General features: G+C 38.6%; 1 protein-coding gene across 5 annotated transcripts; it reads right to left on the bottom strand.

Annotated features, from left to right (window-relative positions):
• Positions 1–3,218: 3,218 nt before the first annotated feature.
• On the bottom strand, positions 3,219–14,281 carry klhl15 (kelch like family member 15). 5 transcript variants are annotated; one of them, XM_004911654.4, is made up of 3 exons: positions 14,224–14,281; positions 12,152–12,863; positions 3,219–4,576 (listed from the first exon to the last, which is right to left on the bottom strand). In XM_004911654.4, exons 2-3 carry the CDS (start codon positions 12,854–12,856, stop codon positions 3,467–3,469), a joined length of 1,815 nt encoding a protein of 604 aa, XP_004911711.1. In that variant the 5' UTR covers positions 12,857–12,863; positions 14,224–14,281; the 3' UTR covers positions 3,219–3,466. The 5 variants fall into 5 exon arrangements, with proteins under 5 accessions (XP_004911711.1, XP_004911708.1, XP_004911710.1 ...); XM_004911651.4 differs by lacking the exon at positions 14,224–14,281 and adding an exon at positions 14,096–14,201; XM_004911653.4 differs by lacking the exon at positions 14,224–14,281 and adding an exon at positions 14,109–14,196.
• Positions 14,282–17,554: the final 3,273 nt, after the last annotated feature.

Here is a 17,554-nt window from a genome sequence, read left to right on the forward strand (position 1 = left end):
TAGTTCAGATAGATATGTTTTGTTTATAAGCTGATGAGCAAAAACAAAGGCTTGAAGAGCCGCTCTCCCACCCTTAATACCTGGGCAAGTCAGTTAGCCAAAGATATGCTTGCTCTGTGTCCCAGTCAAACTGGTGTATGTTAGCATGCACTGGAATCTGGACAATATTTAACAGCAAAGTTAGTGACACCTTAATATGATACAAAAAAACTGTATGAAGTTGTTATGTCTGATAAAAAGAAATAACCTCTATCCTATAAAATTACTTTGCACATTCCCCCTTACAGCAGGGTACCCAGAGCACCTATAGTAATGGCGACAATTATCTGCTGCCTATTTTCAATAGGATATGATTCTAATAAGTGATAGACATCCCTTACTGAGTGCAAGCCTGTGTCCCAGAGATGCTTTGTTCAAAATGTATTGATTGTAAAGCTAAAAAGCATAATATATTATGAATCTATGGATGCTATTTCATTTGACCTCAGCACAGCATCATGCATGGTAGCTCCCATACCCCAATATATATATATATATATATATATAAATATGCAGATAAATTAGCCTCCCTATTCAAAATAACCTATGCCCAATTATTTTACTGAACAGTCATAGGAAAAATAAAAAGGAAAGCAAACCTTTACTTATGTATATGTTATATTTTACCTTTAAAAGCAAACATTACCATTTGATATGAGCTCATTTAGATGGCATTATGCAAAAAAGGTACATAAACACTATCTTAAAGAAGTAAAGCTTTAAACACTGGTTGTGAAGAGATGTCCCTTCTGCTTTTCAGAGTGGGTGCTACAGAGAGTCTCTGTGAAGCCAAGAGATTTCTAGTCCTAGATCACTGTACAATAGAACAAGATGATAGAGGGATTAAATCATCACAATGCGTTCCTAAGGTCTCTCACTTTAGGCACACAGTGTAATTTAATCCCTCTTTTGCTGGGGGTGGTAATAAATGGTTCCTATTAGAAGGAAACCATGATAGTTTGCCTTTGATTAAGATGAGGAACTGATTGTTCATGTCTGTTCAGAAAAGATGTATATTTATTTTGCCTGTTTAAATAATGTTTATGCACCTTTTAACATAAGTCACTCTTTAGGTAACATTTGGAGGCCTTAATATAAATTAAAATTCAAATGAGATGAGAGGTAGGGAAGTGTATATGAGCAGTAGCTCAATGGTGCAAGGTACACAAAACAAGAAGGTTAGAGAAGTATGCTGTGACTTCACAAACACAGAGGTAGGGGCAACACAACAGATTTTATCACAAGACAGATTTATACAAGCTATTAATAGCTGTTTGTGATTTGCCTGTCACCGCTCCTACCTGCTCCTATTGCAATTACAGGGGTAGTCCACCTTTTAACCAGTTTTTGATTATATTATAGAATGGCAACTTTGTCATGTTTTTCCCCCAGTGTTTTAAATTATTTGATTGCTCTTCTGCCTCTTTTCGGTTTTTAAATGTGGGTCACTGTCCCTGGCAGCCAAAACACTATGGACTACAATTTTATTGTTACTGTTAAATTAAATTGTTTTTTTCTGCCTCAGGATTATAGCTAACAGGATATTAAATGCCTAAATCTTTATATGTATCAATGTATACCCCATGGCCTGCCTCCCCCTTTTCCTCCTATCTTCCTAAACATTTGATCTTCTGCTGGTAGCACTGATTTCTCCTGGTAACTCTGTACAGAGTTAAGAAGTTGTTTATATATGAATAATCAATACATTGCTGATATTACTGCTTTTGTTTGTTGAAGAAGAAACTAATAAGTAAAACCTTTGAAAAAAATATTTTTCTGTTCAGACCCTGTCTTATTCCAGTCTCTATTTAAAAAGACAGCCTGGTTGCTATGGTAAATTGGAACCTAACAACCAATTAGCTTTTGAAATTCCTGGAGAACTGCTGAACAAAAGGCCAAATTTAAACTGTCTCAGAATTTCACTGCCTAGGCCCTAGACTATACTAAAACTTAATTAAAAGGTGAAATACCCCTTTAAAAATACACACAAATGACACATAAGACTAGAGGTCACTGTCATATTGCAACTACAAACATAAAATAGATAATAATAAGTTAAAGGGGATAAAGTATAAAAAAGGATTTACTGGGTCCTAGCACCATAAGTAATAAATAATGGATATGACACAACTGTAAAACAAGATAACAGAAAAGTGAGTGAAAGCATTAGAAACTTTCTCAGGAATCTTTGGGGTGATTAGTAGGCACTGCATTCTGTTTCCAACTAGTTCAGCTAGTTTACTGTGGCATTCTACAATGGTATCATTGTAGAATGCCACAGTAAACTAGCTGAACTAGTTGGGATTAAAGGAGAACTAAAGCCTAACAAAAGAAGTAGGGTAGCGTATTATGTTTTGGGCTTCTGTACCGGCCCAATGCAGCCACAACCCTTTAGCAGTGAAGATATGTGCTTCCAAAGATGCCCCAGTAGCTCCCAATCTTCTTTCTCTGGACTGCTGTCACTTACTTAATAAACTGTAAATTATATCCTTATAATCGGAGTTTAGTGATGTAATTTCTATTACAAGTCACCTTGGTGTTCCATGACCTGTCTAAAAGCACTCAGCCCTCGGGCCTTTATATGGTCATAGAACTCCTTGGTGACTTATAATATCCCTATATTTTACAATAGAGGGTAATTTATTCGCTCTCATATATATATATATATATATATATTATATATATCTATTATAAAATATACAATACAAGGCCAATTAGTAAATAATTCAGATCCTCATTACATTGCAGCTCAGAAACCAGTGCAATTATTATCAGCATTTCAACTTCTATGACAGACTTAATTTAGCTTCTCCTCTCTGAAGGACTGAATTATTGCTACTATAGAGATGCTGAGCCTTTAGGCTGGTGCAATAAGCTCATTATATAAGATGCAGCATTTCTAGATTCAAGATTCATTTTTAGGGTTTACTTCTCCTTTAATTATTTCATGAGATGCAGAGCTCAAAAATACATGTCATTAAATATGGGCATGTGTGTGGAAACAGTCAGGATTTACTGCAAATTACCCACAGTCTTCCCACCATGCCACAATAGACAAACCATCATCCATTACATACCCAATTATTTCCATGTTATATTTTCTTTTTGATTTTTTATGATCAGCCTGTATATCAGGACACCAACAGTGGATTTTGTTGCAGAGGAATAAAAAGACAAAGTGATTGGAAAACAGACAAAATGTATTTAAATAAAAAACAAAACTTAGCCAGACTGGGCACGGCCACCCCAAGCCTGCCAAGTCCACAATGGGCATCCTGATTCATATAATGCTTTCAGAGAACAAAGAAAACCAAGTAGTCAGTGTCATGAGAACCTGCCTTTAGCTATGGGAATAGCACAAGGTCTGAGTTGCTTAAGACATTTTTTTTTTTTTTTAAAAATTGCTAAAAACAAAAGTTGATCATTTTTATGTGCAACGTTTCACATGCTCTAAAACGTATTCTGGAAAATGCAGGCTGCATACTTGTAAACCATCCAGCTTGCAAGGCATTCTGGGATACTCATCCTCTTTCCATTTGTTCTCCTCTGGGTCAAAGGTTAAGATGGAATCACTATAATGCCCATTGTAACAGAGGCCACCAAGCACTATGATTTGATTGTCTAGCACAGCTACTCCATGACCACTCCTACCTATTGGCATAGATGCCAATATAGTCCACTGATCCATATCGGGATCATAAACTTCCGTAGATGGGCAGCCCTGCGATTCAAATGAAGCCCTTAAAATAACGCAGACTCCGCCAAAGACGTACAGTTTGCCATTGTATGAAATCATCTTGTGGAAACACCTAGCGTAATTCATTTTGCACTTATTTTCCCAGCAGTTTGTTAGAACCTGTGTTCTTCTGGTTCTTTGTTCCACTGTTCCCACTTTGCTTGGGTCAAACACACACACCTGCTTAGAAGTTGAAGAGGATGTAATGCCACCTGTGATGAACAATTTATTATTAAGAACGGTCCCCTCGTGGCCATATTTGTTGACAGGGTAAGGGTCCACAAACTCCCATTTGTTTTCTATGATATCATATCGCTCTGTGGAGTAAAAGGTTTCATCACGCGTCCTTCCAGCCACAGCATAAATATATCTACCAATGACTCCGACGGCAAATTCCGACCGCGGTACTGACATGTCTGCCATTCGCAGCCAGCTGTTTTGTCGTGGATCATATCTGAATACTTTAGAAGATGCATGAAATTCACCATCCGGCCCGAGTTCCTCTCCCCCCAGCAAGAAAACAAAATTGTTGACGATGGCAAGGCAGTCTGGACGGAGTGGAACCAGGGGTCCTTCAAGCTCCCACCACACACGAGGCTTATGAAGAAGGAGGATCTTGCTATTAACCATGCTGTGCCCAATCATTCCCCGGAATACTGCAGTCTGGGGTTTTGCTGAACGGATGTGGTTTGATTTCATTTCCATCAGAGGCTGCTCGCTGACATTATGGAAGTAGTTCAGGGCTTGCTCAACTTCGTGCCTCAGCTGCCGTGAGTACCGGTAGAATTCAGATGTTTTCACCTAGAGGGAAAAAGACAAAAACAGGGTGCATAATGTGAATTTAGCAATTCAGTGGCAAAGCTTGAAAATAAACATTATCCAATCGACTACATAACACTTTTTTTTAAAACAAGAAACACATTTATGACCCTGAACACAAAAAAACCCCAAAGAACAGCATATTATATATATAATATTATATATATAATATATATATATATATATATATATATATATATATATATATATTTATTAGATGGACAAATGTCTTATATAGCTCAAGTGCTGCAGGAAAATCCACAGCCCCTTAAAGGAAAAGAACATGTGTCTCATGTGAGAGATTTTCTTGGTATTACAGTAACTTTCCAAAGTAACACTAGAAGCCTTTCTGACAAAGTTGCTGTGCCAAGCCCTATGCTACACACTTACAGCTCCCTTTGCAGCCCACTGCCAACCATCCAGACTCTAATGGCACAGTCCTTCAGAACAGGGGGCATGGCACAGTGCTTGCCATAAGTCAGGGCCTGGAAGGCTTCACAGGGAATGTAACTTCTGTGGCATAGGGGTGTAAGTGACACAGAACCCTGATGCTATGAGACTATTAACATAGTGCCATTTCTTGTGAGAGCTGTATTTGCCATTAATAAAAACCAAATCACAAATTTCTAATACACAATTACTTTAATCTCAAATAGACTGCTACAGAGTAGGATATGTCCACCCAATGGATAGGTGCAGACTTTGGAAACATGCTGCATTCATGCTGCGTAGCTTTTCAGGTTAACACAATGCCAACCCATATCCATCATTTGCCAGCCTTACGGTAACACTGGAAGCTTTTACACCCAATACTGATGTGCAAGTGGCCTAGGGAAACCTTTACAATGCAGATGGGGTTGCAGTATATTTTCCACGCTGTATATGGGATGTTCTCCGTATTGTTGCCAATATTAAGTCAACATATCTAAAGCGACTAGCACACCCAAGCAAACTTGCATATAAACTCCTGGAGTGAGGTTAATCTGACTCCGAGTTATTGAAACTACACCTTAATAAAACATGAGTGCACAGCTTGTTAAGACATTTCCATTATGTAGTAATGAAAAGGCATGGTACATTAATGAGAAGTTACGGCATTTACTCAAACTATGAACATATAATAAAACACAACAGGCAATAAGTGCATGTGGATACTGCGATCATGCAGCCAGTGTTATAATACATTTACTCTGAATTCCCACATCAATGACAGAGCTCACTTAATAGATTCTACCACTACCAAATGTGCAGCACAAGCAAGTACGGTATATGGCTTCTTTCAAATAAACAGATCAACAAACTCCCTATTCCAAAGAGCTGATTCACAAAAGACCTAGATTTTCAAGCCTACGACCACCAGTTTTGGTGCTTTGCAGGCTTAATAGGACCATAAAGAACCTGAACTGAAATTAAATTTTTATACATCGTAACCATACAGTTTCTCTGGCATCTCAATGCAACAACACAGATTGACCTCAACTTTCTTTCCATCTATCAAGTGAAAACAAGAGCATGTATTTGGTTGCCTATGCCAGCGATGCCATCCATTAAAGGGTTTCAAAAGTATTGTTTCTAGGATACAGAAGAACAGAATGAAGAGTTTTTACTCCCATGTAGAAGGCTTTTGTGTGCCTTTGGGTATGCCATAGGAAATCAAACACTACTACAGGCACCAAATGCAGCCAGGGCTTTTGTGTAGCCTCATATATATACACACACACACACACACACACACACACACACACACGTAAAGCTGGATGCATGTCTGGACTGGGATTCAAAACATTCCCTGGCATTTCAAGTACACAGAGTCCCAAACAGCCCCCACTAGCCTAATAAATAGTCTATAGCATAATACAACAGAAAGCACTGGGGTTAAAAGTGAATAAAAACTTAAATGTTACTTTCTTTTTTAAATTTGCACTAAGGCATAATTTACTATAAAAGGAGCATTTAAAAGGGACAGTATACACCCTTTTTAACATTAGCTACTTGTGCAGAACATGCTTTTTTGCCTATTGTTTTAATTAAGAAATACCTATGGTTTCTGTCATTCCTGGCACTAAACAAGAATATGAAGCCAGTTTCACGTTAGCCCATCTTCTTACTTCAAGTCCAAAAGAACTTCAAAGGAGCTGCGAAAACGGATTACTAGTCTACTGAAAAGCCCCTGATAATGAGTTTCAGGGCTTCAGGAGATTTTAAGTAGCACCAAAAGAAACCAGCTATAGGGATGAATGGGATAGTCCAAGGGAAAGAATGTGGCAGTCCTGTGTCATAATACAAAAAGTAAGTATGTAAACCCTATACACTACACTAAAAATAGAAAAACATCCCTCTTTAACTAGACTCTCTCTTGGTAAAAGCAGTGAAGGAAAAATAAAGAAAACCCAATATTTTACAGTAAAAACCGATTGTAAGAACCACCACGACCAGTCAGTGAAAATAATGCCTTAAAAAGAATTTTCACATAATGTTCATTAGAAAAGTCATTTCTAGGAATCATGTTTTTATTTATAAATATCTGCAGCTTTTCTGGCAGGGCTATATGGACCAATAATGAATTATGCATTATTTATGATATAACAGATAGAAGATGGATAAATGCAGCAGAGCCAATAGCAAAAGCACAAAGAAAAACAAAATTAAATTCAAGGAATGAACTTATATTGAAATAAAGAATGAATGTAAATATAGGTCATATGACAAACTAAATACAAAACGGAATGTTGGTCTTACTGATCATTTAAAGAATGGGTGAGATCACTTACTGAAACCACCCAATAAATCAGGATATGGGTGATGGAATAATGAAAACAGAAACTGAATGTCAAAATCATAATTTCTTTATTTAAAAAAAAAAAGTTAAAGAACTTTGATAAATGCAAAGTCTGGCAAAGGCAGTTCATCATTTCTTACACTGATGCAGTGACACAAGCTTCAAAGCGGCTCCTTTACTGAAACAAAATTAAAAAAATCTACATTTTTGCTCTCATTTTACTTGACCATCTGCTAATGGCTTTTTCTATTTCATGTTAGAACAGGATGCTTTAAGTGTCATAATGATGTTCCACAAATATATTACAGCTCAGTGTGACCTTCTTCTGGAACACAAATACTTCAGTAATTAATACATTAACCCTAGTAAAGTGATCACTTGCAAACAACCACTGCCAGTGTAATGGTATCACAACAGCATATCTGACACCTAAAGCCCAGCCCTAACAAATCCAATAAGCAAGATAGCCATGGCTGATTAAAGGATATATTTGATCTCCAAATATATTGCTTATATTAAAAGTATACGTAAGCTTTTTACTTTAAAATCCCCTAAAAAGTCTCTAAACTGAGCCCAGGATAGCATACCTTTCTCTCTGAATTCAGTCTCATGTGGGTTTTAAATTACAAGCAGCTAAAGTGCAGCTCTTTCAGCTCCTTTCTAGTCTAGTGTGAAGCACCACACCCTTTTCTGCGCTCTCCCGCTCTCTGTGACTGTAAAGTCAGTCTGCCTCTGCTCCAATGGAAAGCAATCAGGCATGTGCAGTAGGCACCTCTTCCACCATCTTTACAGTCAATAAAGGAGAGCTTAGAAAATAAAGGAACAGAGCTTCATGCTAGCCAAGGAAGTAGCTGAAATGAGCTGCTTGTGCTGTACAAATGAAATGAGACTGAGTGCAAGAAGACAGGTATTTTATTCTGGGCAGTATTAGTAATTTTTAAAAAAAAGCTTTAATTATAATTTATAAATAATAATTATTTATGCTGGTCGTTTTGGAAACTGTCTGCGGTAAGACGGTAACTGAGGTAAGAAAAGCAATCCGATGTTTTTCTAGTCATCACTAAGTTTTGGTTATACAGATACAACTGTCTGGATCTGGTATAAATGTGGAATAAATACTATTTTAAACGTTTGGCACAGGTGCACACCCCTCCATCTCTCAAGTATTGCGATTGCTCATTTCACTTCACATGCCCTGTTCATATGATAAGATGTTGCCCTGCCAGACAATATATATATATATATAAATCTTGGACAGACCAAACACAAATGGATGGTCTGTCAAAATGAAACCCTACTGTGCCAGACATGACCAGATGGTTCAGCAGTATAATCAGAACTGGGCATACTGCCTGGACATGTATGGCAATCTTAACAGAAATTTCATGTTAATAACGGACACATCATAGCAAGACATTTTTATTTCATATTTATTGCATGCAACTATGTTTGTATCTATTTCCAAAGGATTACAACAATCTGAATGGAGCATTCACTTCCTGGTGTGCCTGGATAGAATACTGCAACTCCCTAAAGGAGAGGGAAAGGAACACTGTGACTGGGGTTGCCAATTTGTTAGTGATTATAATCACTTACCCGAGAACCCGAACCAGTGCTCCTGTTGGCCAAACACTGCACTGGCCTGGGGTTCAACTGTAGGAGTCCCACATTGCTTCTTCTGTCTCTGAGGGCTTGCTTTTGGCCACTGTGAGTGAAAAGCCAAACTTTGAAGAAAAATGCCAGCATTTCACATGTGCACTTAGCTAGACGCCATACAAGAATCAACAGGGAGGAAGGTGGCAATGGGGTGCTCCTAAAGTAGTACCTGGTGCACTTTTCAGTTAACAGCAGCACTGGCCCGGAGTTAGTGATTGGCACTGCCCAGTGATTTTACCATTTCTCCTCCTTTAAGGCACCAATAGTCCTATACATATGAACCCTTGCCCACCCTCCACAGGACAGCATTGCTGTTTAATGATCTGACAAGCAAGACCGGCTAACAAAAAAACATATAATTTTATATATTAAAAAAAGCCCTTTATAGAAAAAAGTAATGTGGGCAACTTTATTACTGCCCTTTTACATTACACTATTGTAAACAATATGGTAAGAGTATGGTACATGGGCACCATAGGCATCTGAAGGTGTTCCTTTATATCTCAGACCTTTCCCTTAATTCTGATGAAAAGTGATCATATCAAACCAGCATTCTGTTGCAACAATTTTGATGTCACTGAAATAAAAATGCCACATGTACCACAGGTTTTACAAATATTTACTCCCATGCCTTAGCCACTGACCTGCTAAAGCGTGCCTCAGGAAGCACATTCACAAAGGACCTTTGCAGCTGTGCATGTAGCTAAACACAGTTAAGAAGATCAAGTGAAGCAGAGGTTTGCAGTCTCGTCTCACTGGCCATTCCACAACTCACTAAACAGTTCAGCAGTGGTGACTAATACATTTACATCAATCTCTGTGGGCAATGCACATACATGTACCCCACCCCCCCTGCACTTACGGCACTCCTTTTAAGAAACAGCTACATGGATATCCCCTATATCAATGGTTTTGGAGCGCTAATAAAACCTAAGGATGCAATTTCCGGTACAGGCAGCCGTGCCTGGTCACAAGCATGCACATGATGAAAGAGATGGGACTCTGCTCATTATTCACATTCTTAGAGTTCCAAATGGCTGCCCACACTGGGAGCTCCCTCCAAGTATGGCCAGCATAGAGCTCCTTATGAGCATTTTTTTTTGGCCAAAATAGTATTGTATTCAACCAATTAAAGCGTGGCCCTAAACTCCCACCCCTGCTACAAGTAGATCATGAACAGTAAGTTCCAGTGATGTAAAAAAATAGACCAATGTAAAACTACCTTAGGCAGAGTATGAGGAACATTTTGAAGCACTCCTTTGAGCTCTAGGCTTTAGTCAAGGCCCAAGCATTCATAACAAATTTACAAATACAGGAAAACATTACTTAGTTCCAAGATTATCTAGGAAAGCAAACAAGCATTTATAAGAGAAAACAGGCATTAGGGGTCATGTATTGTGACGCCGGACACAAACTACAGGGGGTGCAAAATTGTATCTCTTTGTGCTCATTCAAAAAGCACTTGCTCAAGGGTCATGCTGCGCTCTGCATCATGGAACCAATTAAAAATCTGCCATGATGTACAGGGCTCACCACTAGTAGGCACAGGGCAACGTTCTCATTACTGCCAGTCACATGGCAATGAATGATGTGCAAGTCAGGGGACAGTTATGGGACAGGAGCAGGAAAGCCTATACTGTCGCATGAATAATAAATACCCCTCTTACCTCCAAACCTCCCTCTTAAGGCCAAGCCCCTTCACTGCTCCAGGCCTCACAGTTTAACTTTGGAGGTAGGAGCGCTTACAGTGGTGCGTTACATAACTATTTTACCCATAAAAGGTAAACGAAAACAAAATAGAAGGCAATACTGTACTCAGACATCAAAGAAAGAGAAATATAGGTTAACAAGTGAGGGGATACTTTAAAGCCCAGAGCAAATGTTCAGTGTTGGAAATCAAATGTGATTTTACATATTTAAAAGAATATTAAGAAGTAGGGAGGGGTTTCCATTTAACAGTCAAGTGTGTGCAGACAGTTATATAAATTTATGCTAGAGTAGGAGATTAACAATTCTCCAAAGTGCACCACTATTAATGAGCAGCTCTAAAGAGAAGTGCACTACTGTGGCTACAATATGGCACATCTTGATCACAAATAAGCTATTCCATTATACTTTTGCCTTTAATGAAAAATGAAAGCTATTGTCACATGTAGGACACATCATTAAAGTTATCCCACAAAATTCAGAAGATGATAAACTGTTACTAAGAAACAAGACATATATTAATATTTCTAGGCAATGAACAGATAACATGTTAATAAAATCTATAAAAATGTTCTATTAATAACTGTAAAGACTTTTGTTTTTCTCAGCGCAGAGCTTATGCACACAGCCTGGAACACATACAAACCCACCAAATGCAATGCAAGAGTTATTAATGTGTCTGCTGTAAGTCTGCACCTACAGGAGTGAACTTAAGCATGGGCAGCTTTTTTTAGAGTTTAAAGGAACAGTAACACCAAAAAATGAAAGTGTATAAAAATAATTAATATATAATGTACTGTTGCCCTGCACTGGTAAAAGTTGTGTGTTTGCTTCAGAAAGACTACTGTAGTTAATAGAAATAGCTGTTGTGTAGCCATGGGGGCAGCCATTTAAATTGAAAAAAGGAGAAAAGGCACAGGTTACATAAGAAGATAACAGATAACTGTGTAGAATACAATGGGAATCTATGCTACTTATCTGTTATCTGCTTAGTAACCTGTGCCTTTTCTCCTTTTTTCAATTTAAATGGCTGCCCCCATGGCTACACAGCAGGGTATTTATATAAACTGTAGTAGTGTTTAAGAAGCAAACACACAACTTTTACCAGTGCAGGGCAACAGTACATAATATATTAATTATTTTTATACACTTTCATTTTTTGGTATTACTGTTCCTTTAAGTTCACTCCCCTGGGTACAGGTCCATAGAGAGGCCAAGACAATTAACTTGTTTTGTACTGCTTTGGCACCCATAAAAACAAAAAACCCAGTGCACATCAACCACAATTAAAAATCACCCCGGTGAAAGAACTCTTAAGCATGTTTATATGTTCCTTCAGTTTTTGCCTTTTTGGGATTTTTAAGGATGGCCTAGATAACTGATGAATCCTGGCTAGTGTTTTCAAACTCACCAACCTTCTCATAGACATTAGCAGGTGTCATCAAACAAAACCTGATGTTCTGAATAATGGTATCAGTGTGCCTCCATCGTCTCCTATCATGCCGCAACCAGGCCTGAACAGCTTCATATAGCTCTATCTCAGGAAACCTGCTTAGGCGGTCATTATCCAAGTAGCTCTTAAGCTTCTCAAAGCTCAAATAAGACAGGAAGTCAGGCCTGGACATGAGTGGCACAAAGTTTTCTAGCAAGAAGAGGTCCAACTTTTCCCTGACACCCTCTACGTCGACACTGAAATCATCCAGCAGCCTCATGATCTCAGCACAGTTGTCCAGACAGATTTTAGCCATAAGAAAAGAGCAGCAGAATTTCACTACTTCAGTCAATTGCACATACATAGCAGCTTGCAGGATCTCATGAACTGTAGCCATGCTAAGGTCAATATTCCCATAATACATGAATTGAAGTACATGGCTGAAACCAGTTGCAGTTAATCCTTTCAGGTAAATCTTGTCCTGGTCACGCTCACGCATGTCAGCGGTGAACATAATACGGAAATAGTCACTCTGTGTCGCCAGCAAAGCCTTGTGTGCTTGGAACTGATGATCTTCTATGACCAGGGTGACATCAACCAAAAGGCCTTCTTCATACAGCGCCCTGAAGCCAGCAGAGACACTGGTGTCATGGAGTGAGGAAGAGTACCCTTCCACGTCCCCAGCCATGAATTACCTATGAAACAGTTTAAGCCATGAATTATTAAAGAATAAAACACATAAATAGGGCAATATACAGACATCTGATTTAGTTAATTCCAATACTAGGCAATGTTCCCCTTTGACTTTTGTCATTACCCTTAATTTTCCATGTTCAGGCACAATATTGGCATCTGGCCATGGTTTCAAATGATTATATTTTGATTTTACGCCCACTTACATGTATAAATACCATATGGGGCCAAAAAATGTTTTTATTTTTGTAATTGAGACTTCTGGTGAGCACTTTGGTTTTGTACCCAGAGAGCAATAGTCTCCATTCCCTTTAGTAAAATGGTTCCAATGACTTCTCTCGGTGCTGAGCAGTTGGGTCGCCTGGAAACTAATGCAAAGCATCCAGTACACCAAAAGCCATCATTTATACCCTTAGGATCTGTACCCAATGGTGCTTTAACTTGCACTTTGGCAGGCAGTGGATTCTCTTGTATTACACTGCATTCAGATACAAGAGTTTTGAAAGAGCCCATAAATTGGAAGGAAAACAAGCTTAAATACCATTGCTGAATGCAACCAGAACACAGTTGCCCTTTACTACTGTGATAATTTAAGGTCAGGCTGCAATGGCAAAATTCCCAAGGAAACCATGGAGGATGTTGCTGCTAGCATGAGCTTGGAACAATCAGGGGATGTGCAAACCTCATAGACTGATAACCCACTTAGATTCTGGGCTCATTGGGTCTGTGTTCTGTTAGTCTCTGACAGTAAGGAGAGAATGACACAGACCAAGTGACTGCTATAAGACTCTGATGGCTCTGTACACATAGTAAGAACCTCTGGTCCAATGTCTATCAACGAAACAGGTATGACACCTGCAGGTTCACAGTGAATACTCTTATGGCTTCTAAAGGGAATTAATACTATTTACCCAGCGCCACTGTCTCCTTACAGAGGAAGGGGATACAAACATAACAGTTTACACATGCAGACAATGGCATCTTAGGGAAGAACAGAACACACTGTAGCGCTCAGTGTTAAAAACAGAAATGAAGGGCCCTGCTCAAAACAGCTTACAGCCCAAAATATACCACAAAGCACCTGGGGTGTCAGAGAATACATCTCACAGCTGTGCAGAACGGCCTTACTGCAGAGAAAGAGAACTACAAACATGCCATACTGCCCAACAATGCCGCTATTGGCGGAACACTCCCGATTTCCTAACACAGCCCGCAGCCCTGGATCGCTACTTACACGTCCCCCAAACCTGTTAATTGCAAGCGCCTTGCCTCCTGTCTTACACAAAATCCCGACTCCACAAGTCTCATCACGCGAGATTGTGGCGTCACGACTACACGTATGCGCAGTGACGCAGCACGTACCGTGTGTGGGAGTAAAGGAGTAGGGACTGTGCGGTACAATCGGAAGAAGGGCTGTGCTCGCCTGTTTTACCTTTCCTCGTACCTGCTTCTTTACTTGAAAAGGAGTTGTGACCAATGAGAATATAAAACAAAACTATTAGATTGGTTAAAACCCTTGGTTACATGTATTTGATTTGTAGCTATGTCACATTTTCTTACTGGTCACAGCACCTTTTAAAAGGAGTGAGTTTGTTATCCTACAAATAAGTTCCTCATTACGCATAAAACGCATTAGGTCCTTGTCCTATATCCTAATAAAGTACATGTATTTCTTCTGTAATCACTGGTTAAGAATGTTTTATGTTTCCACATGTAGTAAAACTTGCCAACAGTACCTGCTGCCATCAGAGCTACCAGAGGGACAGGTTATTGTTCAAACTAGCACTGGGTGAAAACAATCTTTTTAGTTTTTTAAAAAGTCCTTTGAGGGTCCCAGTGTATTTATTTAACCAGGGCCAGATTTTTTCAAACTGGCTAATTTAGGAGAATACAATGGGTGAAATTCAGTAAAAGTAATTTTTGACCCCTTTTTATGTTCCATTGTAGGGTCCCAGTGATTTTGTGCATTCAAGGGGCAGTTTTTTTAGAATTCTGGAATAGAACAAGGGCGAATTAAGGAGAAGACAATGGGTGAAACTGACCAAAAGTAGTCTTTTCCTCTTGTCCTAAGTGTGTCAGTTTTCTCTCAGTTCCACAGCAGAAAGTTTTGAGGCCCCAAAAGGACGTCCAGTGTTTTATGCGAAGACTAGGATATATTTAGGGCTGATGTATGGGCTAAATTAGGAGATTTTAATGGGTAACAATAGCAATCTAGATTTTAGGCTCTTTATGGTTGCCAAGAGCTGAGTGAGTGCTGCCTATATTTTTGTGTGGCTGGTTGTCAAGAGCAGCTGCTGTCAGAGTCTCATTCCACGAGTTTTTCATGGTTTTCGTTAAATTTCCACAAAAAAAATGTAGTTTGCACAAAGAATACGAACATTTCAGAATTCGTTGATGCTTTGGTTACACTTTGATTGGGACTATCTTTTCACCAGGTTTGATCTGTCGAGTACCATTGAGTCCTATGGAAGACTTCCAAAGCCAGACATGGAAGGCATCAATGGCAGAAAGGTTTTCGTGGCATTAACAAACTTTTCGGCACAAAAATTTTGTGATTTTCAGAATGCAATTGCAATATTTTAACGAACGATAAAACCATTATCGAGACATTTTAGAACTACAGAAATGATCGTGTTTCAAGCCCAGAAAATGTGCCCCTACTAAATGTGCCCCTTAGTATATATGTTTTTGCCACACGCATTTTGAAGTGAAAATCAGGAAATTATTTCATTTCTATCACTACAGTAGCCGCTGGGTAGCATGTACATTTTTACATCTGTTAGAAGTGCTGCCTGTAGATAAGTAAATAGTGGATAAATTAGAAGGAAAGAAGACAGGAGTCTTTTAAATCTTTCTGCTTTTCTTAAGTCATCCCTTTAAACTGCACAGATCTGGACAGCTCTCCAGGAAATGTTATTAATTAATGTCTTCATTAATCAATACATGGGCTCAGACTATGGTAACGTGACATTTCAGGGAAACAATGACCTTTTATTTTTTTAATAAGATTCCTGCCTGAATCTATAAATCTGTTTGAAACATTGCCTAATAGTTGGCCACTAGGCCATATAAACATAAATATGTTAAAGGATACATATGTAATAATGAGACAAACACTGTTAATAATAATTGATCTTTATTCTTTGTGAGAACTAAATAAAAATATGTAACATGTGTATAAATGTACATCATAATGGCTGAAATACAATGAACACAAAGTTAAATGTTGCCTATGTCTATGTGTATTATTGCCTAATACACATAGATGTTTAAATGAATCTGATCTCTCATTTGTGATTTATAAAGCTAGAATAACTAACTGACCAGCCCAGATTTAGTGTAAAAGGCTTCTGGACATGGGGGTACCCAAGAGATTAGTTACCCTAGGTGGTATGCACCAGATCCAGTCAAATTGGTCATAACTCCTGGTATGGCACGTGTCACATGCAACTCTTCTCTCAGGTGGGCCCTTGGTTTTACTGTTGGAGTAACGGTTAACTACACTTTATCCCACCACAAAACAGATCTTTTAAATAACTTACCAGTGGTTCTTTAAAACAAAAGGATAACTCTTTATTGGGAAATGTTGCACAATTTTTCAGTGTGTGCTGATTTAGATGGAACAACATCAAATCATTAAATACAAGTTCAAGTACTTTCACACATCAAATGTTATCCATGCAAATACAGGCAGAGCTTTCAAACCCCCTCATCCTCTGTTTTTTCTGGAGTTACCCAGTTTAGGCTGATTCCATTTGTTACGCTGCGTATTTTCTAATTCTCTCAGCGGCTGAAAAACGCACAATATCATCATCCACAGAAATAACTTGAAAAGACTCGAAGCAAACCACACAATGCGTAAATATGCTAGAAAACGCCTTACCACGGATTTTTCAAGCGTTTGCCGAAATACGCCAGTATTTGCACAGCAAGCTATTCCTGTGTATACACAAAGGCAGCTGCCAGACCTAGTGAAAATATGCGGCATTTTTTACTATTTCGCACTACTAGCACCATGGAAACGGGATTTGCTACATCACCAGTACTAGGCTGAAAAACGCCATAGTCAGGGGCTGTGTGGCTTGTGCTGCATTTTTAGGCTGAGAAAATACGCAGCGTAAAAACGCCACGTGTGGCATCAGCCTTAGGCTAAACATTCAGATTATCAGACAATAAAAGACAGCAATAAAGACACACCACACATGTTGTTTCATTTATTTATTACATATGTTTAGTACACACCTTGGATAGAATAACTTCCCTTTTAATAGACCCAATTCTAGTAATATAGCTATTATGCATTAAAAATCATTTCATTTTTCATTAGCAGGAAAAATGTTTAATTTAGAGGAAATTTAGACCCCTGAAATTTTCTTAACTGCTAGTAAGCACACCTGTAAATGTTTAGTCAACAAGAATGGGGTACTGAAAATCCCTTTCAGTATTTGTCTGTAATCTGGTAACCAGGTAACCCATACCTCTCAAGGGTCCCAATTTTCGTGGGGCAGTCAACCCACAGTCCCAGATTCTTACTGACAAGTCCCTCATTTCCCTTTTATCTCCTGCACTGAAGCTAAAAAATATACAAATTTAATTAACAATAGCTTTTGGCAGAGAGCCCACAAATCTTAACGAGATTCACCTGCACTTAGAAACATTGTTTCTCACTTTTAATTAAATAAGTAGGTTTAGG

This window comes from Xenopus tropicalis, chromosome 2 (assembly GCF_000004195.4).
Source record: "Xenopus tropicalis strain Nigerian chromosome 2, UCB_Xtro_10.0, whole genome shotgun sequence".
Classification (NCBI taxonomy): Eukaryota; Metazoa; Chordata; class Amphibia; order Anura; family Pipidae; genus Xenopus; species Xenopus tropicalis.

What these genes read in the sequence shown, in the direction of transcription:
- klhl15 (XM_004911654.4), bottom strand. Translation starts at nt 12,856, where the DNA reads ATGGCTGGGGACGTGGAAGGGTACTCTTCCTCACTCCATGACACCAGT. An exon ending in CTGCTAATGTCTATGAGAAG is followed by an intron (nt 4,577 to 12,151) that starts GTTGGTGAGTTT and finishes TTTTCCCTCTAG; the next exon opens with GTGAAAACATCTGAATTCTA.